Below are 21,804 nucleotides of genomic sequence, written 5' to 3' on the forward strand. Positions count from 1 at the left end.
CCCAGGGCCAGCCTCTCTGGCTGAGTCCTATTCATTCTTCTCTCTTTGGCTCACACACACCATGGCTCAGTCTTACTAGATCCTGTTAATCTAAATCAGCTCAACTCAGGAATCACTCCCTGGTTTGCATGAATGCCGATTCCTTATCTCCTCCAGCTCTGCAGCCCCAGCCCCAGCCCCCTCCCATGCTCTTGAACTCTGGAGTTTACATCCTAAGTGTCCCCACTGACTGAGAGACTTTCAGCAGGCCAGGTGCCTGCAGTAAACAGGAACCATTGGTTCCCTAAGCTCCTAAAATGGGACAGCAGTGCCCCCTGGTGGGTACTGCTGAAGCATTCCTCCTCCACAGCTGAGAGATTCACTCACTAGGAGGGAAGGGGAGAGGACGGGAGGGGAGGGAGGTCTTCCCAGTCCTCCAGGGCTCCACAGGTGAGTGGCAGAAGTACCCACTGGGCTGTCCCTCCCACCCTCCGTCAGCTCCTGTGTGGGTGCCTCCTCTTCATGTTATTTGTCTCTGCATTTGTCCGGAATGAGTGTGCAGAGGCTGTGAGGGATGGTCCATTTCAAAAAGCCCTAAGTCTGCACATCCTACCTCCTGGGCTTATTATGAAAAGGTTTCCTTCTGTGAGTCTGATGTTCCACTGTGGCTTCCTGGCTCTCTACAGCCCCTTCTAAGCACCTGTACCCAGGTCTTTGAGGAGGAAGGACAGCGAGTGTGAACTGGTGTCAGCTGTGACAGAGGAACCCCATGTCATGCTTTCAGGTTCATCCCATGGCTCCCTCCTATGATCCCCATATCCTCTCCACCCCATAGTTCAGGACACCACCGCCGCAAGCTGGATCGTTATAAACCCTCCTTTAATAATTGATTTCAGAGATGAGCATATGGAACCCCTCCCTCACCCTGCAAGGCACAGCCTCACCCACCCTTAGCCCAGGGGACAGGGGACAGCTGCCAAGAAACACCAGTCCAGACCCTCCTCTCATCCAGAGAACTCAGGGTCTTGTGCCAGACCTGAGGGGCCCATGCACCCAAGCTGTCAGGGCCCTCACCAAGAAGAGCTCACCAGAGGCTAACTGGGCCAGTCCCTCTGCAGCCCCTCAGTTCAGTTCCCTGCTGAACTGAGGTTGGGAGGGGGATGTTCCAAGTGTGTGGAAGAACTGCCTAGCCTGTCTCCCACAGAAACATGGAAAACCCATGGAGAAAGTGTCACACCAGGGAAACCCACTAACCTTTTTCGTGGCCTTTCCCTGGGCAGCCGGAGGTGCTATACCCACCCTCCCTGGGTTTTAATACAATATTATATGATTTCAGGGCAGAGATCCAGCTATCCTGTGTACAGTAACACGGGGAGCCATTTCAAGCTGTTAAAATATCCCAGGCAGTAGGATGGAGAGCCACAGAATAGCCAGGGCCCCCATATTGGTGGCAGGAAGGCAGGAAGAAGGGTCCAGGCCCAGAAAGTTCCCCATACAACCTTCCCAAGATGGGCCAGAGGCTTCAGTGGTGGATGGAGCACGGCCCATGTGAGGAAAAAGCTAGAGAGGCTCTGTGGGAGGCTGAGGGTGGAGAAAGCCAGGACAGTGGGGACGTCCGCAGCCTCAGTACTTGGGGACCTTGCTGTAGTCTTCAGAATGAATGTACCGGCACAAACATATGGACAGGAACAAGCCCAGCAGCTGTGAAGGACAGATCAAAGTCAGGATGGCCAGCCCAGGTCCCAGAACCCTGGCATCCAGCTCCACACTGGGCTCCAGCCACAACCATCTTGACAAGACAGGCAGGCTGCTGAAGGAGGCCCAGAGAGGGACAGTGCCCAATCTGATGTCACACAGCCAGATGGGCTGAAGTCAGGGCAGCTCTAGAAGCACATGGGCCACTCAGTTCACAGGAAAGCAGCAATGTAAGGGCAGGAGGGGAGGGACATGTGAGACAGAGCCCAGGGGAAGGCTGCACAGGGAGAGGGACAGACCTCAATGACAGCCACTCCAGCACACACGCCCAGAAGGATGCCGAAGTTCTCCTGCAGCCACGCCTGCGCCTTCTCCATGCACCCCTGTGGAAAGACTCACGTCAGCCTCTGCGCATGGCTGCAGCGGGCCTGCCCAGGACTGTGTCATGAGCAGACCCCTCACGAACCTGTAGATCATAGTGTGAGCAGATGGGAAGCAAAGGACCCTCTCAGGGTGGCAGAGTCCAGCTGCTGGCTGCCAGCCCCACACATACCTCTGGGTTCACAGGCCAATCCTTAGGCTGCAGCCTGCCAGCCCCACACATACCTCTGGGTTCACAGGCCAATCCTCAGGGTTGTTTTGGCCTGGAAGACTGCTGTTGTTGGCTTCGCAGAATCCTTTCTTCACAATGAGCTGGTTGTCCTCTTCCTTCATCTTCTCACAGGAGCACGGGTAAGTGGTCTTGGTAAAGTTCATGAGCTCCTCGTTCTCTGTCCAGTTGTAGCGGCTGACCCAGCCACAACACTTGACCTGCGTAGTGGGGACGGGCTGCTTGATCGGCCACTCAGCCGATCCTAAGCAGCCCACCTCTGGATGGAGACTCAGACTGGCCACTTCCATGCCTCCTGGGTGGTGGAGATGCACAAGGGCTGAACTTCAGTGCTGTGCATCAGAAGGGACTTCAAGAGGCCTCTGAGAAACTGCAAACTACCAACACAGTGGAGAGTCTGATAATTGGAGGTTGTTAGCATATGCATAGAGTGGAGGAGGTGAGTTCAAGTGAAAGACCAGTCAGCACAGGTGTACGGAATGCACGCAAGGCTGTCTATCAGGAGGCAAAGGTTGAGCACGGGGCTCTGGGGTCAGAGGCTGGGTTCAAACCCCAGTTCTGCCACTTCAAGCTGAGCAGAGCTTTCCACAAATGAAGACTAGGAACTAAGGTCTCTAATGGGGTGAAGCAGACAACATGGCACACACTTCCAGAGAGCCCAGTGACAGACCAGTCAAGGCTAAGACTACCAGCCAGTGTTAAGACCAGCACCTGAGATCTGGGGCAGAGCTTCCTAGTCACCAAAGTGAGAAAAGAGACGAGATCATTCCACTGTTTCCAAAGACAAAATGCTCTGTCCTGAGGGCAGAAAGGCTTTCTTGGGAAATCAAATCACAGATTGGGGCTGGGGTGTGGGTGGGTGGGTGTGTGTGTGTGTGTGTGTGTGTGTGTGTGTGTGGTGGGCGGGGAGTAGTGGTGGTAGTGGTGAGCCATCTCCTATGCCCAAGTTCTCATCTGCCAGAAGGGGGCGCTCCAAGCATGTGTAAGGAAGCTGAGCTCTGGGCTATTCCTCCTGCTGGCAAGAGCTCTGACAGAAAGTTAAAAGGGTAGGTACCACAGGCTCTGCCCCAGTGGGAGGACAGGCAGTCCTCACTTGTTCTGTGACACCAGGAAGGGTCAATCTTTCCAGGACCAACAAAGAAGAGGCAGCGCTGTCTCCAAGACTGCTTAGGGGCCAAGAGCATTTGTGTCCTGTCTCCAAGGGTAACACAGCCACACCACATCACTGTCATTCAGACTCATCACCAACACCCATCCTCACCTGCGCCTGCACATAGTCCCAAGCCTCCGCACGGCTGCTGGTTTCATTGACAGTGTAGCTCCGAATGATGTCCATCACTGTGCTCCCCATCTCCTGCTTCAGCTGCAGAGGCAGGGCAAGGGTCAGGGCTGGGCTTGAACCTGGGCCTCAGGGATGCTCATGCTCATATCCTGCCTCCTCCACCACAGCAATCCCAGGCCATGCTCATGGCTGCAGAACATCCACCATCCTGGTAATCCCTGGTGCCCATTTGCTCCGTGCCAAACCCTCTCAGCCATGGCCTACCCTTCAGCAGGCATTTTTCCTTTCGACGCTGAAAAGCCTCCCATGGCCTCCTACAACTTTCAAAAGACATGTCAATGTCCTCCTAGGACATACAAAGTCCCACGCCGTTTGCCCAGGTCTTCCCAGCCCTGGTTCCCTGCTCTTTTGTGCTGTGCTCCATTACACAAGGCCTCTTGCTGCCTCTGTGCTGTTCCTGCTCAGGATGCTGTGCCCCTAGATTTGAACAAGGCTAGGTCCCCTGTCAAACTGTACCTCCTCGGAAAGGCCTTGTGGCCACTCTACAGAACAGTGTTTTCCTACTCCTTTGTCGCTGTTCCCTCACCATCCTTGTCCAGGGCTAAATGACAGCGCCATAGCTCATTCTCTATTTGGACTTAGGGTCTCTTTTCCCACTTGGTGTGTGGGTGTTGGCTATGGGGCATCTAGGTGTGGGTATAGATAATAAAGACACTCCCCACAGGAGTCCCCACGGACTCCTAGTGGTCATCACAGAGGCTAGGCATAAGACCCATCTCCTAGGGACAGTGAAAAGAAGAGGCAGAGTGTGTCCAATTTCTTGCTTTTGTGGAATGGGCAGCAGTCTCTCAGGAAAGCCCTGAGACTGCAGGCAAGCGGCCCGGGAACCCCAACAGAAGACTCTCCTCCTCAGCCATGTGGCCGAGCTGGCCTTCCCTACGGCCAGTGGCACCGCACGAGGCTGAGGTCCTCATAACTGTTAGAAGGGGCAGGGTGAAGATCTGTGGGCGTCTTCATGGCTGCCCTCCATGGCTGTCCTCTCTGGGACTTCACAGTCCATATCCCGACTAGTAGTAGTCCCCACCAGCTGGGGAATCCTGTGCTTCTTGGTATGAGGAAGGTCAGGGGTGTGAGGTAGGGGAGGTCTTCAGAGAACAGAGGCCATGGCCTCCCAGAGCGAGGTGAGAGCCACAAAAGTGGGAACATGGTCTCCAAGGCAGCTATTCCTGCTGACCTCCCTCTAACACACAGCCTTGGCCAAGCTGGATGCCATCACCTGCTTACCTATGAGAGAACCAGAAAGATCCCTATGTACAGGAAGGCCACATACTTGTCTCTCTTCCCGACATAACCATGTTCTCCAGACTCAGGATGCTCTTTCCCAGCCTCCCAAGGGAGCCTTGAGTGGCGCACCCAGGATGCCCACCTCCTCTAGCGGGGCCAACAATCTGGGCTCCTAGCTACTTCCCGGCTTGGCCTGGGGAAACGGCCCAGAGCTCTCAGGCCAGTAAAGCTCCTAGCATTGTCTTCAAGAATCCTCATGGACTGGGGTGTGGCTCAGTTAGTATAGAACTTGTTTAGGTCCACTTGGGGTCAGTCTCTAGCACTGCATACACTGTAATCCAGCACCTCACGACTCAGCAGGTGGGAGGAGAGTGAAAAGTTCAACGCCATCTTTGGTTATGTAGGCATCATGAGACCAGCCTAGATTGCATGACACCCTGACTGAAAAACAAACCCGAAACACCCAAGCCAACAAAAACTGGGCAAAGAAAAAGCATCGTAGAATTCTACAGCTTCCAGATCTTTCCAATTCACAGCTCAACAGTGGATGACTTCCACAGAGCCCTTACTGAGACATTTCAACTGACCCTCCCACCTGACTTGTGGCCCAGCAACTGGCTTGTGAACTTAGCCAAGCCACACAGCCATGTGCAAGAACTGAAGTTTGGACTGGAGCTTGTCTGTTCCCAGAACCCAGACCACCATCCACCTGCAAGGCTCCATCAGCATTCAACCACATGCCCATCACAAGAATTTTAACTGGGGCCAGAGAAACTCCTGTGGTTTGCGCACCCCACAACTGGGCTGTCTGCCTGCAGGTCTTGGGTCTGGCTGTCCTGACCATCTGGGCCTAGTTTCTGGTCTCTAGGAAGCAGGTAATCCCCAGGCCTTGAAGACACATCTCCCCATCACTTCCACATCTGCCCCTGGTAGGAGGTCCCCCTCATGTAGCCAGAGGGTTCTGTATTTTCCCAGTGTGGTTGTCATGGCAGCCGGACTTCCCTACCTCCTCCACAACCCTGTCACAGATACCAATAGGTGACAGAGGCCCTGGGTGATTTCCACCAGGGTGGGTGATTTCCATGGAAATCACTCAGCATCCTGTAGTCCAGGATGTGGCTGACACAGCTGGGGTCAGCGACCCAGGCTGCCGCCTGGTGCTGTACAGCCTTGTATGTGGGCTTCTGTGTTAGTGCAGGGGGTTGACAGGCTCCCTGAGGGGGAAGACCAACAGAGGAGTGGAGCTAGCAGTAGAGAGGAGCTGAGTTCTGTCAGAGTTTTAGAAACTGAGATTCATGACTGACTAGGGGTCTCTTTGTCCCCTTGGTCCCTGGAATGGTGTCAACCCAGCTACCCTCCCAAACTTGTCAAATTATCCCTCCTAAAGAGACCTCAAAGGGCAATGTCCCTGGTTCACATCTTCCCAGGGAGTCAGACCAACCACAGGCCATCTAAGAGTCAGAGCCCGTAGGACTCCACAGGTCCCCGACTTCTTAGGAGAGCAAGTCTCCTGGTCACACAGCCAGCCAGCAGCAGATTCCATAACTCAGATCAGGGCAGCTCCTAAGATCCTGCAGGCCTCCACCTGGTCAGTCCCCACCTCACCCGAGACAGTCCCCCCCCCCAAAAGCCTACACTGTTATTTTCCCTGGCTGAGTGTTGTTTCAGAGTGTGACTGGCCCAGGACCTTCAAGGGCAGCACTGCACCCAACTTAAGATTCTTTCCCACACTTTCCCGTCCTCTGCTTAAAGGCTTCCTGTCATGGGGAGTGCAGAACCACACAAAAGCATGCCACAGGGCGGGGTCTCTCAAGGCAAGCAGCTCACTACAGCATATTATTCCCCACTATCTTGCTGGTATTGGTTCCTTTAAGTCCTAGCTTGGACTAGGCAGGAGCAATCAAGTCCTTTCCTGGGGAAAGATGGCTGGTGCTCTCTGCCCTCCTTTCCAAGGTCCCTCTGCAGGTTCTGCAGGACAGCACACAGTCTTCTCTAACATGTCAGAACAGCCAAGCACTGCTCCCTGGGGTCCCACTGAGCATGCTGCCTGGTGCTCCTCTAAGGGCTTTCTAGGAATAAGGCCCTCTGCGTGGGGCCATGGGCAGGGCATGCCACCGCTAATAACTACCCCACGTGATTCTAGAAGCCCGCTGCTCCACAGTCTGCAGAAGTGTCACGCACCCAGCTACTGAAGGCTGACTGTAAGTTTGTATCTCTGTGCAGAGCACTAGGGCCCTAGGCCTCTTGGCTCCCTAGAGAGACTCCACCCACATTTCTATGACCCTGGGCAACCAACAGCCAGCTGCCTTCTCCCTTCACAGCTGGGAAGAAAGGGCCATCTGTCCTATGACTGAGACATTCCCTCCCAAAAGAGCAGACCATTCACAGGGAAGGTTTTGTCTCTGGGAACCTGGCCTGCCACCTCTGCCACACAGGCCTGAGGACACTTCAGGCTTTCTGGCCCCGGGAGCAGTCTTCCCTCACCCTACCCCCATACGAAGCCCTTCCTCCTCAGGTTGTAGCTCCAGGCCCTGCACTCCAACCCAATCCAGGTTTTTAGTACCCCCTGAACATGTTAATGGACAGGCAGCACGTGGCTATCATTTTGCAGCCAAACCAGCCTGTCAACAGGGAAGCAGGAGACCTCATTTCTTTCCTGGCCCCCTCACTCTCTGCTGCCCTAGGATCAGCGGAATCCTTCCTAGACATCTACACAGCTCAGAGGGTGTATATAACATCACCAAGCCGCGCAGCAACCTGCATCAGAGCTTGCCAAGGAGCAGGACGCCTGAATGCCAGACCTGGTCTCTGCTCCCAACACTAGCTGGGTGAATGCAGCCAGCAGCCCATGTGTGATGACTGCACCCCCAGCCCCTGTGACCTCACCCTGGGCCTTGCACCCTCTACCTTACCACTGTCCAGATGGCACTGGGAGGAGGCCTTTGAGGGTTCTGCCGCCTAGAAGCATTCAGATCTTACAAAGGGACTGGGGAGGCTGAGGATGTGCCTTGGTGACTCAGTGCTTTCCTGACACACACAAAGCCCTGTGTCTCATCCCCCAACTGAATAAAACTTGGGGGTGGGGGATTGGAGAATGAGGGGTAGTAGTGACTGTACTCCTAGCACTTGGGAGGGGGCAGTACGGAGTATCCTAAGTTCAAGCCCATCCCTGGTGACATCATAATTCCAAGGCCAGCCTGGAGTACACGAAACCTAGTCTCACAACAACGAGAAAAGGTTGGTGACATCACAGCCTAGGAGAATCTGGGGTGTGATTATACGCACTGACTTTCCCAGGGACACTGTCTATGGGACACAGGGGGCCTGACGTTCTGCTCGTGGGCTACACTGTCACTGAGTGGCTGCAGCTGCTGTCTCGGAGAACGTTTCTGCTAGAGAGACACACAAGAGAGAGTGGCCTGAAGCATCACTCCACAGAAGAGGAAGCTGAGGCAGAAAGAGACTGCCTGACCAGAGTCTCAGAACCAATTCAGAGTGGGCCTCTGAGGAGCCGCCAGTCATCTTTCAGAAGGCCTCTTCCTCTGCCCTGAGAAACCCTGGGGGCTCCCTGACTCCCTCCAAGCTGGGCCTGTCTGCAGGAATAAGCATCACCAAGGGATGTTTAGTCTCCTGCTGTGACTCACATAGTGCCCTGGGGGTGGGGTGGGGTGGTGGATTATGTTCCTTCCAATTCATGGGTGAAGGGGCAGAACCTCAACCAGCACAAGGGATCCCCCATTCTGTGCAGGAAGGAGTGAGGTATGGAGCCTGAGGTAGCCCTGTGTGGCACACAGCTCTCTTCAGCCAGTCCTAATCAGGGCTGGAGGCACCCAGAGGCGGGACTCCTGGGTTTCTATCACAGATGAGCAGCAGCAAGCAGAGAGACCCTGGGGAAGCCACTCTGGGGTGGCTGAGTGTGCGACTATGGCCAAAGCCACTTGGCTCTTGTGAGGTTTCTGTTTCTTGAATGGAAAATGTAAATCTAAAACAGGTCCTGTTCAAGCTTGGCCTTGCTGTCCTCACCAAGAGATGGTGGCTCCACTGGGGGCGGGGTGTGTGTGTGTGGTGGTGGTGACTCAGACCCCCTGCGAAGACCAGTTTCTACCTAATGACACTGCCAGGTGCCCTGACTGGGTCCTCATAAAAGCCACAAGGGAAAAATGAGCATCTGACCCTACACCCTCCCCTTCCTGCCTGACATCCAGGCTAGCTTCCTTTCATGGAGTGACTCTTTTGCCTTGGCCACCTAGAGGATCAGGGCTCAGGCCAGCCCTCAGCTGTCATGGTTCAACTGTCATGGCGGCTCTGCTCCTGGCACAGGCTCTTTTCTCTCTCAGTTTGATTGCAGCTGCTGGGAGCAGCCCATACTGGGAGCCAGCCCAGATCATCTGGAGAACAGGCTGGGTGTGCATTACAAACCAAAGCAGATTGAGGTAAGGAACCACCATAACGAATGTCTTATCAGCATGACCCCTAAACCAGGATGCCTGGGTTTCCATCCAGCCTCTGCTGCTCACTGGCTGTGTGAACATGGGTAAGTTGTTTAACCTCTCTGTGCTTCAGTGCCCACATCTGAAAATGAGATTTCTTCCCTCTCCATCTCCTGCATGGTTTCAAGAAATAAGCAAACTCGGTGTGTGAATAGCACAGCACCAGGCTCCTCAGTTCTTCCAAGGGCTGGCTGATGTTGGACCAAAGTTCTCAGCTTCCAAGAGGGACCTATGGCTACACAGCAGCCTTTGCCCATGCTGCATGGCAAGATGGGAGAGAGGCCGCAGGCATCAGCTGGGCCCCAGTGGGGCCTCTGAAAGCAGCTGGAGAGCCTGGGCCTCCCTGATTTCTCCACCAGCAAGATGTAGGCTTGGGAATGACCCTGCCTCTCACAAGACCTGGCTGGTGACTACTGAAGCCATGGGTGTGACAAGGTGAGCATGGTGCTCTGTTTGTGGCCTGTGTGGACCCAGCAACAGAGACGCTGGGGTCTGGGTGACCATGACCAATGCCCTTCCTCTGCATCCACGTCTTCAGACATGCTGGCACACGCCTGCCTTTAATCCCAGCATTCAGGAAGCAGAGGCAGGTGGATCTCTGAGTTCTCAGCCAACCTAGGCTACACAATGAGCCCCTGTCTCAATAATAAGCATTTGTCTTTCCCATGTCTACATGGAACTTGCCCTGCAAGGCCACTGTCCAGAGCTCATGTGTGTGAAGCTTTTAGATGGTGCCAGTACACACAGCAGGTGCTCAGACCTGAGCAGTGGGCAGATGTAATTCCCAACAGCCAGTCTGAAGGCTCCATGCTAAACTCTCTCAAATGCCTTCATGATCCAGGGCAAGAAGGCTATCTGAGACAAGTGATGGCCCTGGCTGGCAATGCCCTCGCTTCTGGCCACAGCTGTCCCTTGTGCTGTGGCAGCCACCTTGTGATTATAAGGTGCCATGCTATGGAAACTCTATCCCAGTGCAACGGCTGACCAGTCTCCCAGCTTCTAAAGGCGACTTATGGAGACAGCAGCAGCAACCATCCTTTGGGCTTAAGCTGCAGCAAGTCTGACTTCCACCCTGAGAGCTGAACATTTCTTTGTTACAAAGGAGTCACGTCTGCATCATCAGATTCCTCCCTGGACTCATCCATGGCACACTGGTAGCATCTGACACACACTCAAGAGCTTTAGTGACAAAAAATGCCTCACATGGATCAGCTGCTCTCTTAGCCATGTTCTGGTGGTCCCCAGAGTCCTCGTTTACTGAGGGTAAGGCAGGTTCAGAGAGGGAAGTGGTCAATCTAAGGCCGCACAGCAATCTGAATGCCATCTCAAACTCTGGCCTTCTCTCTACGGGTCCCATTTTCAATTACAAATGCCACAAGAGCTACCCCAACCCCAGGGGCAGAGGGACAACTCTGCCTGCCCCCCACTAGGGGAGACAAGTCCAGCTGGCCACTCTCACCACCTTGGACACCTTGGTGTCCTTGTGCAGAGTTTTTCCATGACCTCCTGGGCTATCTGTGACAACTGAGCCTGCCTCAGCAGACTTCACCTGCTGGAAGCAAGAAGATGGGTGCTTACCTTGTCAGCGTTGAAGTAGAAGAGGACCCCTACGGTCACCTGTGCGATGAGGATCAGCAGAAGGAAGACAAAGTACTGGGGACAAAGGCGCAGAGTCAGCTATGGCCCGCGGGTGTCTAACCCATCCCAAGAAGAACTCCCTACCCAGGGGACCCGGGACAGCACAGGTTCAGGACCCTGACTCACCAGACCCAGCAGGCAGCGGACCTCATTCACAGCACCGATACAGCCCAGGAAGCCCATCACTATGGTGACAGCACCTACACCGATGAAGACGTAGGCCCCCACCTGCAGCGAGCTGGATGAGGTCTCTAAAGGAGAAGGGCATGTGCCCAGTGAGCCATGAACCACAGGACACAGGCAGTCTGACTCCCTAGAGCTGCGGTTGGGGCGACCATGGTCCTACCCTACCCCCTCCCACCCCCACTCCCCCACCCCCATTCTGGGTACTCCAGTCCCATCCAGCCAGGGACTCTTATTCCTTCTTTTGTTCTCTACACCTCTCATCTGCTTTTCCTGAGATTGAATGCAGGAGGGTGGGGCTGGGTCATATTTCCTAGGGGACCCTGCAAGCCAGGCCTGACATCAGGAGGAGGGTGTGGGTCAGGTGGCAGATATCACAGAGGTTCTGGATGAAGACCTGCACATGATGGCCAGGACATGGGCCAGGGAAAGGCTGCAGGGTGGGAAAACATCAGCTGATGAAGAGTCTGGCTTGATTTTAGGGAGCAGAAGCTAAGACAGGTGCAAAGGCAAGAGGGAGGAAAAGACTGGAAGGCTGGGCCTGTGGGGGAAATGGTGACCTGCCAGGGAATGGCTCTGGGGGAGCTGGGCAGACCTCAGAAAGGAAGATGGGATCTGTGGTCAGAGGGTGGAGGTCAATGGTAATAGAGGATTTTTTTTTTTTTTCTTTTTGAGATGGAGTCTCTCTTATGTAGCCCTGGCTGTCCTGGAACTCACCATGTAGACCAGGCTGGCCTATAACTCACAGAGCTCAGCCCGCCTCTGCTAGGATTAAAGGTGTGCCACCATGGTCTTACTAGAGCCTAGGCTAGCTCAAACTGATCATTCTAGTGCTGGCATGCACTAGAACCTCTCAGAGATCCAGTTCTTACTGGGGCCTTTGGGGTCAAGTTCTGCTGGAAGGAAAATGAATCCTTCATGTGTTCCCCCAGGGGTGAGGCAAGCCAGGGACAACTTGGGCCCTTCAGGAGGGGTGAAACAGGCCTGACTGGTCATTCTCACTGCTTGCTAACCAAGGTGGTGGCTGTGGGGTGGGGTGGGGTGGAAATAGACACAGATGGGAGGTGGATGGCAGGAGGCCCTGTTCCAGAACTCAGGGAGACCCAGGCCCACTGTCTTTGCTGCCAGGCTCCCGGGCACTTTCCCATTTCTGCTCAGAACTTCTGGTGCTCTGAAGTGAATGGGGATTCCTGGAGCTAAGCTCCTCACACTGGCTTCACATTCTGGGGGTTGAGGCAAGGCCAGATGCTCCAGTCTGGGCTCCAGAAGACACAAAGGGACCTGGACAAAAAGGGTGCCATGTACCAGCCCTGAGCAAGGCCCTTGGACTAAAGCCTTTTGAACACTCCAGCACTCTCTGGATTCAAATCCAGGTCTCCCTAGGCTTAAGGAGGCTGCGGTGCCGGGAGCCCGCCTTGTGAGACCCCAAGACCCGCTGCCCCCACTCAGCCTCTGGGTGCCTGAATCTGCCACTGACTGGTGCCTGTCCTAGGGTGTCCCCTGCACTGACCACAGCAGCAGAGTGTGTCTGATTCTGCCAGCAGGGGAGACAGGAGGTAGAAAGCAGTCCACGGGGACTGAAGGGACGCCAGTCAGGTGACCAAGCTCCATCAGCCTTCCAGAACCAGTGCCAAGCCATTTCCTCCTTCCTCCTCTGGAAAACGGGACTTTGTACAGTGTCTCATGGTCAAAGGGATTAAACTGTACTGCATAATTCACCCAGAGCATTCCTATAAGGTTCACTCAGAAATGAGAGAATCTTTCTGGTGTGCTTGTTTGAGACAACAGTCTCATGTAGCTCAGGCTGGCCTCAAACTTTCTCTGTAGCAGAGGATGGTCTTGAACTTCTGGTCCTCTTGCCTCTAACTCCCAAACGGCTGAGATTATAGGTGTGTAACCTCTGTGCTTCACACAGAAGTGAGACTCTGTAGTCTGTCTCAGTCTTATGAGGTATATTCTGTTATCCCCGTTTTGTAGGTAAAGCAGTACAGAGAGGTAAAGTAACCTTCTGAGGACGACACAGCTGGCAGGCAGCAGATCTGTGATGACTGACACCCCTCCCCCAAACTCCCAGACCCAGAGCTCCCTCTTAACCTAGCCTGTCTGCTTTCTCTGCTGAAGATACCACCTTGAGGGACACAGGAGTCTCTGGTGTTAAGGGCCAGGACTTGGGCTCCCATCTCTCCTCCCTTACCTTCTGTGTGCCCTCAGGCAAGTTACCCTACCTCCTTATGTTTAGGATTTTCTCCTCTGTAAGTGGGGGGGGGGGGGGGGCGATGATGCAGGGAAGAGTGGAGTACCAGGGACTTACAAGGTGCCAGTAAGGGGCAGTTACAGAACACAGCAAGCCCTGAGTCCCATTCTGACCCTCCCTTGCAAGCAAAACCTCAATCAGCCTCAATTTTCCAAGTCCCTGGGGAAGGTTTCTTTTCTTTGTATTATGACCTAGATTTCTGTTTTGCTTGTTTGAAATCAAGTTTCACCCTATATCCCATGCTGGCCTAGATGTCATAGCAGTTCACCTGTCCCAGTCTCACGGATGCATGTTTCTGGGCCCTGGCTGCCTGGGAGCCTCTAGAGGTTGCTGTAAACATAGAACAAACACTGGGTGTGTGATGGGTGTGACCTGGGCCTGGAATTTACAGAGCTGCTGAGAATCAGAGCCTTTAAAGCGTGCCTCCATAGGGCAGGGTACAGGCAGGAACGAGGTGGCTGGCAGACTTTGCACCCTGGCACGATGTAGGCTGGACACATCAAGCCAGAGCCAGTCTAAGGAAGGCTTGTCCCTGTTGGAGGGCACTGGAGTGTCAGGGTGGGTAAAGAAAACCCACCCAACCCTGACCGAGACACTGAGAGCACAGCAGGGTCATCCCTGTTTTACACCCCCTGAAGCCTGGCCCTGAGGACCTGGACAACAGCTGTAGACCCTTCTCGCTCTGTCCCAGGCAGGTTCTGTCCTATTTAAATCAAGCAGCTGTCAGAATGGCCAGAGTCCAATCCAGCTGCTTGGGACAGCTGCTGGAAATGAAGAGGGCCAGGGCCTGCCACTCACTGGGGAATGGCTGGCACAGAGTGCTCCTGGCATGTTACTGTACTCCTCCCCGCCCAGAACTGGGTTGGGAGGCCAGTCATGAGGGAGGGCCTCCTGAGGAAGAAGGCAAGGGTAGGCCCTATGCCCTTGGTCAGACCGTGCTTCACCTCTTCTGAAGACCAGAGGTCTTGAGTGAAGCTCAGCCCATACCACCCTGTGCTACATCCAGGACCAGACCTCTTGGGGAATAGGTCTTGCAATTCACAATTCAGGAACTATGTGACCTTCAACCAGTGTCTTAATGGCTCTGTTCCTTCACTGGTACAACAGGAACAGAACAGGGAGGGCTACTGGGACCAGGGCCCGACGTGCACCCAACTGTCCATCATTCCTGGCTCCTTCCTACGGCCCTGTGATGTGGGAAGCGGCTGCAGCCTGCATTTCGCTGCGCACTCAAATACAGGAACAAGAGGATGTGAGACACTTTTCTGAGGGTGAAGAGAATGAGTCCCTCCACCCCCATCGCAGTCACCCAAGGATCTGCAGACAATGGTGGCTTTGTCTCTGGGCAGGAATTTGTCCTGGAACTCTGGCAAGGGCCCCCTGTGCAGCAGTCAGCAACAGGAGCTGGCCATGTCCCTCCCCTCAAGAGCAGGCTATTGGTGGGGCAGGGGGTGTCTTACGTAGGACGGAAATGAAGCTGTTCTTGTCTGCAAGAATCCACACCCCAAAGCCCAGGATCACAGCACCCAGGATCTGCAAGGAAAGAGGCAGTAGTGGAAGCCCAGGAACAGGTGGGTCAGAAAGCTGCCTAGGCCCTAAGGCCCAAGCAACAGAGGGAAGGGTAGGAAGACACATAGGTACATAGGTGTTACCTCTGTCCTGAGAATGTCCAGGGAAACCCCTCTGCTACACACACACACACACACACACACGCTTATGCGCCCACTGGTACCCTTCTTCCTGTGAACTGAAGTTTCTAGAAAAAAAGCCACAGTGAGCTGAAGTGCCTCCATGTTTAGAGAACTGTGGTTGTGGAGAGTTGGAATGTTACAGGTTGAGAGTAAATTACTGTGTTGTCTTTAGACCTCTATAAATAGCCCTTTATTGCATACCTTGTGTGTGACCTAACATTCTTGTGACTTTTAGGAAAATCTCTTTGGAACATATAAAGACTAGCCTCCGCCAACCCAAACACTAAGAATGTCATCAGATAGCATGTGAGGCCTACAACAGAGATCCCCACCCCTGATTTGCTGTAACCCACCTACCAGATGTTTCTACCAATGTACTTGAATAGTTCCCTGAGATCACCTCATGTCTGCTGCTCCAGGCTCCCTGTCCCCACTGCCAATCAGCACCCTAAAGGTTCTATGTATAGAAGCATCTGAATACCAAACTTGGCCTGATCTGGGGCACTGTGGCCTTCCTGACCTCAAACAACTTGAAGAAGATGTTTTAGAATGTAAAGGAAGAAATGGATTGGAATAAAGTTTGGACATGTTTCCTAGTTAGCACTGTCCACGTGACACAGCCTAGACTCATCTGAAAGGAAAGCTCCACTGGACGAAATGCCTAGATCAGACTGGCCTATGGTCACGTGGGAGAGGTTGTCTTGGTTGATAATTGATTCAGGAGAGTTCTGCCCACTGTGGGCAGCTCCATTCTCCAGGCAGAGTATAAGAAAGCTCGATGAGTGTGGTCCTATGTGTGAGCTTGCAAGCAGCACTGCTTCATGGCTTCTGTTTTCCATTCTTTCCTTGAGTTTGTGTCCTGGATTCCTTCAGTGAAGGACTGTGACCTGAAAGTGAAAGGGTAAAGAACCCTTTCCTCTCCTAAGTTGCTTTTTGTTTGGTCATAGTGTTTATTAGCAAACTTGTACCCCATCCTAACATGCCTATGCATAACTGCAATATGGCCACAGTGTGTACAGAATTTCCCATGTCAAGAGTCAAGAATGACAGGACATCTGGGGGTGATTTAAAGTGCAGGGGTGGATGGAGTCACTGTGTGCATGTGCCACATGGCGACCACAGCTGCTCATCTGGATGTGCTGGTCTTTTGCTGTGAACATTCTAGAAAACTTCTATATCAGGTCAGAATTTGCTTTTTATATCATTAAATGAAGAAATAAAAATACCTGGGATTTTTTTTAAAAATGTGCTTAAATGTATGATATTCTTTGCTCTTTTACTACAAAAACCTTCTGAGGGGTTGGGAAGGTGGACCAGTGGGTAGGCAAGCTTGCTCCATAAGGGGAGGACCTGAGTTCAAATCCCCAGCACACACATAAAAATCTGTGCTGCAACCCCAGCATTTGGAGGCAGTCATGGGGAGATCCTGAAAGCTCTCCTGAAGAGGTAGAGACCCCTCTGCCCGGCTACAAGCGGCCACAGCCTGCCTGACTCTCCCTTCCCTTCTGGCCTGGTCCTTTGTGGTTAGGACCTAGCACTCTACCAACCAAGCCCGACCCCAGCCTCACCTCTACACTGTCAGTCCCCTCTGGATGTCCTGTAATGCTGTGATGCTTGCCACGTGACATGGGAATGCTGTACACATGCCATATTGCAGTATCTAGGGGACAGTGAGCGACAGTGGTCTGCACATGCTCAGTAAGGATACAGCATTTTGGAGATATTTTTGACCTGTCCTGGGTGGCACCCCATGGCCCTGTGCTGATGAAGAAGGAATGAATAGTTCTGTCTTCATCTGCTTCTCCTGCCCGGCTGGAGGAGCACCTGCTGTGCCAGCTCACTGGCCTCTGGTTCTACAAGTCAGCCTCGAGAAGCACAGGGGAGATACCCAGGCCAAACCATCCACCCTTTTCTCACTTCCACTAGCTCATGGCTCCTTTTCCATTGTATCTCCCCATCTGTCACTTCACCAAGCATGAACCCCGACTCCTTTTTCTAATTTCCAAGGCCTGGGATATGGCAAAAACATGCCGGACTTAACCTGCAGTCCCTTTCAGATTGGCCCAGGAGCCTGGGTCCTCCTGCTCTGTCTACCTGGGCAGTTGTTCCCTAGAAGCCAGAGGGGAGGGATCCATCTGCCAGGCTAGGAAGGGCAGCACCATGCTCTGTGTGCTCAGCACAGGTGGGTTCTGAGGCTGATGCACTGAGGCCTGGTAGAACCAGCATGTTGATCCTAGGGCCTTGCAGAGACCTAGGGTAGGCCATGCCAGGACAGTCCACCTGTGTGTGCATACATGTGTGCATACATATATGAGTGTGTATCATGAATTCTTCAATTCTTCAGTAAGTACCATGTTCTGGGCTAAAGTTTTGAAAAGGAATTTAGAATGATTCTTTTTGAATATTCCAAGTTTCTATAATCCTATGCACTTATAATGGAAAACTTCCCCCTATAAGCAACTCATTTATGCTTCAGAGAAACCATATACAAGCATTGAGAGCATTACCCCTTGCCTCTCAAAAATACTCATGTCTAGACACCATAAAACATGAAACCCGGTCGTGGCAAGTACCTGCTATATAATCTATGCCTTATAACTATTTAGGGTGAATCAGTATAGAGAAGCCACAGCAGCAATAGCATTCTGGGACAATGGAAGCCCATTCAGGCTGCTCACATCCCAACCACTTATAAGCATGCACACACACAAGCACACACCCATGTATACATGAACACACTAGGGGTTTGGCAACACCAAGGCGGGACTGTCGGTTCCAGGCCAGAGGGGAAGCCTGGGGCCCCAGGAAAACCAGCTCCAGATGTGCCATGGAGCTCACATCTGGGCAGGCCTGGGGTGGGAGGAAGACTTAGTGAGTCTGTAGGGGGTTGTGGGGGAAGAATGTCCCCTGTGGCCTCTGAGAGTTCATGGTGGGGTGTTGGGGGGCCTGTTCAAACTGGAGGGGTGTGGGAGAGAAGAACAAAGCAGAGACACCGAGGGGCTGTCTTCTGCCACCCCCAGCCCAGGCAGAGGGCTCTGGGGAGGAACTTTTGCTTTGTCTAAGAACCTGTTGGGAGAGGTGACTCCATTCCACTATCCCTGATCCTTTTAGGGACTTTGGCAGCCATAGCTAGAGCCTGAGGGCTAGAGGGGCTGGAGCCCTGGGGGTCGCATACTTACAAAGAACAGCAAGTTGAAGAGGAAGAGAAAGTACTTGGTGACTTTGACGCAGCCTGCCCCCATCCTGCAGGTCCTGGAGCTCTCTGGGGAGAGAGGGAAAGGGAAACAGATGAGGGAGACAGGCTAGGAACTGGTGGAGGGCACAGCGGGGCAGAGAGCCAGGGCCATGTCCCCAGTCATCTCAGCCCAGTCACAAGCAGCAGCTAGCTAGCACTGTGCCTGCTTTCCATGGCGCTGAGGCACAGGGAGGTTGGATGCCTAGCCCAAAGTCACACGTCAGGAGGGGTGAGTCTCTGGCAGAAGATACAGGGCAGAGAAATCAGGGAGTGGCTGACAGACCAGACTGAAACTGGGGCTAGCTCCCCAGCTTGTGGCACCTCTCAAGGGCCAAGGTTGGAACTCTTAGGGACACCAAAGTGGGAAAGGTCTTGGCTTCTCATAAAGGTAAAAAATATATATCACAAAGTATCCAACAAATGCAGAGAAACACAAACATCAGCCATAGACTCTTACTCCTGTTGCTCCATAGCAACTGCCACCATCTTAAACAGCTACTTCCTGTGTGTGCTTTGTAGCAAAACTGAGTTCATGCCAGGGAGGTTGTTGCATAGTCTCTGCAAGACATCATTCGTCCAAAACACAGAGACACAATCTTAGATGTCTCATAGAAGTCTATGCTACTGAACAGTACCTATTCATACTTGGGGGTTATACATTCCTCCCGAAAATTCACAGGTAGGAAGCATTTTTAGACTTTGGTTAGGGGAGGTTTATGGATCCCAGGAAAAATCAAAAGAGTTCCTTGATGCCTCATTGCGACTCCTAGCCCCTGAAGCACATGGCTGGCAGTCTACACTGGGATGCCCAGGTTGCTGCCTAGTGTTCACAATGGCCACCCTGACCCAAGCCACACTTCTGAAGTCACAGAAGCCAGTGTAAGGCACCATGCCTCTCCACAGCAAAGCCCCCAACTCCCTGGGAGCTAGAGGGCTCAGCCAGAGGCAGGAAGTTGGCTTCCCTCTCCTCCCCAAGGCCAGACAGGACCCATGAGATGTAGGGAGCCAGCACCAAGCAGCTGGGCAAGGACAGCTGGGCTGGACAGCTGCATGGGTAGAGTCAGGCTAGGAGGTGGGGAGTATAGGCCCGACTGTGTTCCTGCAGTCCTGGGGATGGAGAGGAGGGGGATCCAGGGTAGAAGGATCGAGGGAGTGTAGGCTGCTCACACGCTTTCTCCTCGGAATCTCTATATGCACACATGGATCCACCACTCTTTTCTGGACACGTTCATGCTCTACACTCCTGGCTGAGTGGAGCACTTCTTCCCTGCATACTTACAGAGACTGGAGATGGGACTAGTCTAAGGGAAAGCCATGTGGTCTCCCAAGAGAACCCCCTTAGCCTTGTCTCGGTTAATGGAAGGTTTAGATGCCCTTTTGAAAGGATGACTTTGGGCACCACTTGAAGCAACACCATCCATGGAAAGGAAAGGCTGCTCAGGGGTGGTGATCCCTGATCTCAGGTGGCACGCAAACAGTGGAAATTAATGCTCACAGGGACTCAGGGGACTATCAGGAAGATGAGAGGAAATGGCTGTTCCATTGGCTGAGATGTCAGGCCTGGGTGTGAGAACTACAGAGGAGCAGGAACCTTCCACTGTGAGGTGCCTCTGGTCTCAGCAGCTCCCACACAGTCTCCACAAGAGGAAAAACAAACTTTGCATGCTTCAGAGAGCTGGAGTCTGAGATGCCACAGACCAGGCCTGGCCCAGGGAAGGTCTGCGTGGACATTACAAGGGCAGTTATTGTTTCTCCTCCCCTGGGCCTCAGGACAGCCTGCCTCCTCCACAAACATGCTATAAACTGCAGGATAAACAGTCCACGAGGAAAGCTAGCTCCCAGAGCGAGGAGCTGTTCTCATGCGTCAGGGAGCTGCTCTGCTCAGGCCTGTCTACGTTTCCTTCCCAGCACGTTCCTAGGAACAGCTGGGCCCAGGCACGCCAGAGACATTCCCTCCTTCACAAGAAGAATGTAATGTAATCGTGTCCAGAAAGCTAAGTGTCAGGAGCTGGGACCCACTGCCTGTTAGGACACTCCTGGCGGGCACCCCTGAGGCGGGCCTGTGGTGCAATTCCAGAGTCTAGATTGTCTTCTGTACTGTTGGCTCTCACATAGTGTAGGTAGGTGGGGTCTCCAGGACAGGCTTCCAGGGAGTAAGAGTGGGATCCAAACAATGGGGCCTGCTAAGGGACAAGGCGTGGCCACAGTAAATAGCACCTGCTATGGACAGCCACCCTCCGTTCTCATGCCCTTTAATCCTCCCAACAAGCCCTGGAGGGCCTGGGTCAGGCAAGCTGTGACTGGCCCAATGCCCAGGATTAAGTGAGAACTGAGCTCCTCCCACCCAGAAGTGCTCCCTTGGGGAGGAGCTCACTAAAGAATTAGTTCTCACACTCAAAGCATTCACCTGCCTCTACCTCTGGGCATTAAAGGTGTTAAGTCTACACAGCAATTTCCAAGCTAGCCAGAACAGCATCCTTCTCCAAAGAAACCAAAATAAAAACAAGAACACTACAAAACAAAAAACACAGTTTCATGTGTGATAGACTTCACACAAGCAAAGACTGGAATCTGTGGGCAGACAGGGCAGCTGGGCTAATACCAGGGTCCACCATGATAGTGCCAAGCCTGGCTGAGAACTGCCCTGTGCCCTGTTAGCCCACTGTGGAACCATATCACCACAGGAAGCTCTCTCCACACCCAGGCAGAGCTAGGACAAAAACACTGGCACATTTGAGCTCCATGCAGAGTAGAAAGCTGTGGGGCCCTGACAGCCTCCTCCCTCTCCAAAGTTCACCCAGAGGAGATGGCCTCTGCCCTCAGGTGCCTGCCTCTGCCACCCACCACCTGGGCATATTTGCTTGGCCTCTTTTTCAATGGCTCCACCTCTGCCTTTAGAGCTGGACCAGGTCTGACTACTCCCTATGGGAGACAAGTGAACATCCAGGCGATGACTGGTGGTGACAATCCAGGGTTGCTGCTTGATGGACCTCTGGTTGCGAGACCAGGAAGAGACCACAGACTTGGAAGCACAGGACCATCCCAGGCAGGAGGCTGGCTGGCATTCTTCTAGTATCCAAGCCTTAGGAATTGTGGCTGGCCTCTTGGGTACTCACCCAGATGCTATCACACACTGGGCTAAGTCTTTCAGCTCTCTTCAAATAAACTAAGACCCAAAGGAGCAAAGGGACCTGGCCAAGGTCTCCAAGAGCAGACAGGCAAGGACAGAATTCACTTTGGAGGCAGTGGGTTCCTATCCTGAAACAAGAGCCAGGCAGTGCCTGACTGGCAGACAGCTCAAACAATTGGGATCTAGGAACCACCTTAGGAAGTACAGAAACTGAGAAGCAGCACTGGAGCAGAGGGTGCTGGGTGGCCCTAGTGTAGCTGTCACAGTTCCAGGCTACAGGGCTTTGTGTCTGTGTAGCAGGCAGCAGAGGAAAATCAATCGTTCTCCGTACTG

General features: G+C 53.3%; 1 protein-coding gene across 1 annotated transcript in view; it reads right to left on the minus strand.

Annotated features, from left to right (window-relative positions):
- Positions 1-841: 841 nt before the first annotated feature.
- The window catches only part of Cd82 (CD82 molecule), a 43,668-nt gene continuing 22,705 nt past the window's right edge, over positions 842-21,804 (minus strand). Inside the window, exons 3-10 of the mRNA XM_031371102.1 lie at positions 18,286-18,368; positions 14,876-14,948; positions 11,105-11,229; positions 10,919-10,993; positions 3,546-3,647; positions 2,281-2,484; positions 1,974-2,057; positions 842-1,680 (exon numbers count right to left, since the gene is read on the minus strand). Coding sequence (XP_031226962.1) covers positions 1,603-1,680; positions 1,974-2,057; positions 2,281-2,484; positions 3,546-3,647; positions 10,919-10,993; positions 11,105-11,229; positions 14,876-14,948; positions 18,286-18,348 — 804 coding nt within the window. The 5' untranslated portion in view covers positions 18,349-18,368 and the 3' untranslated portion in view covers positions 842-1,602. The remainder of the gene's footprint in view (positions 1,681-1,973; positions 2,058-2,280; positions 2,485-3,545; positions 3,648-10,918; positions 10,994-11,104; positions 11,230-14,875; positions 14,949-18,285; positions 18,369-21,804) is intronic.

This window comes from Mastomys coucha, unplaced genomic scaffold (assembly GCF_008632895.1).
Source record: "Mastomys coucha isolate ucsf_1 unplaced genomic scaffold, UCSF_Mcou_1 pScaffold15, whole genome shotgun sequence".
In the NCBI taxonomy this organism is placed as follows: domain Eukaryota; kingdom Metazoa; phylum Chordata; class Mammalia; order Rodentia; family Muridae; genus Mastomys; species Mastomys coucha.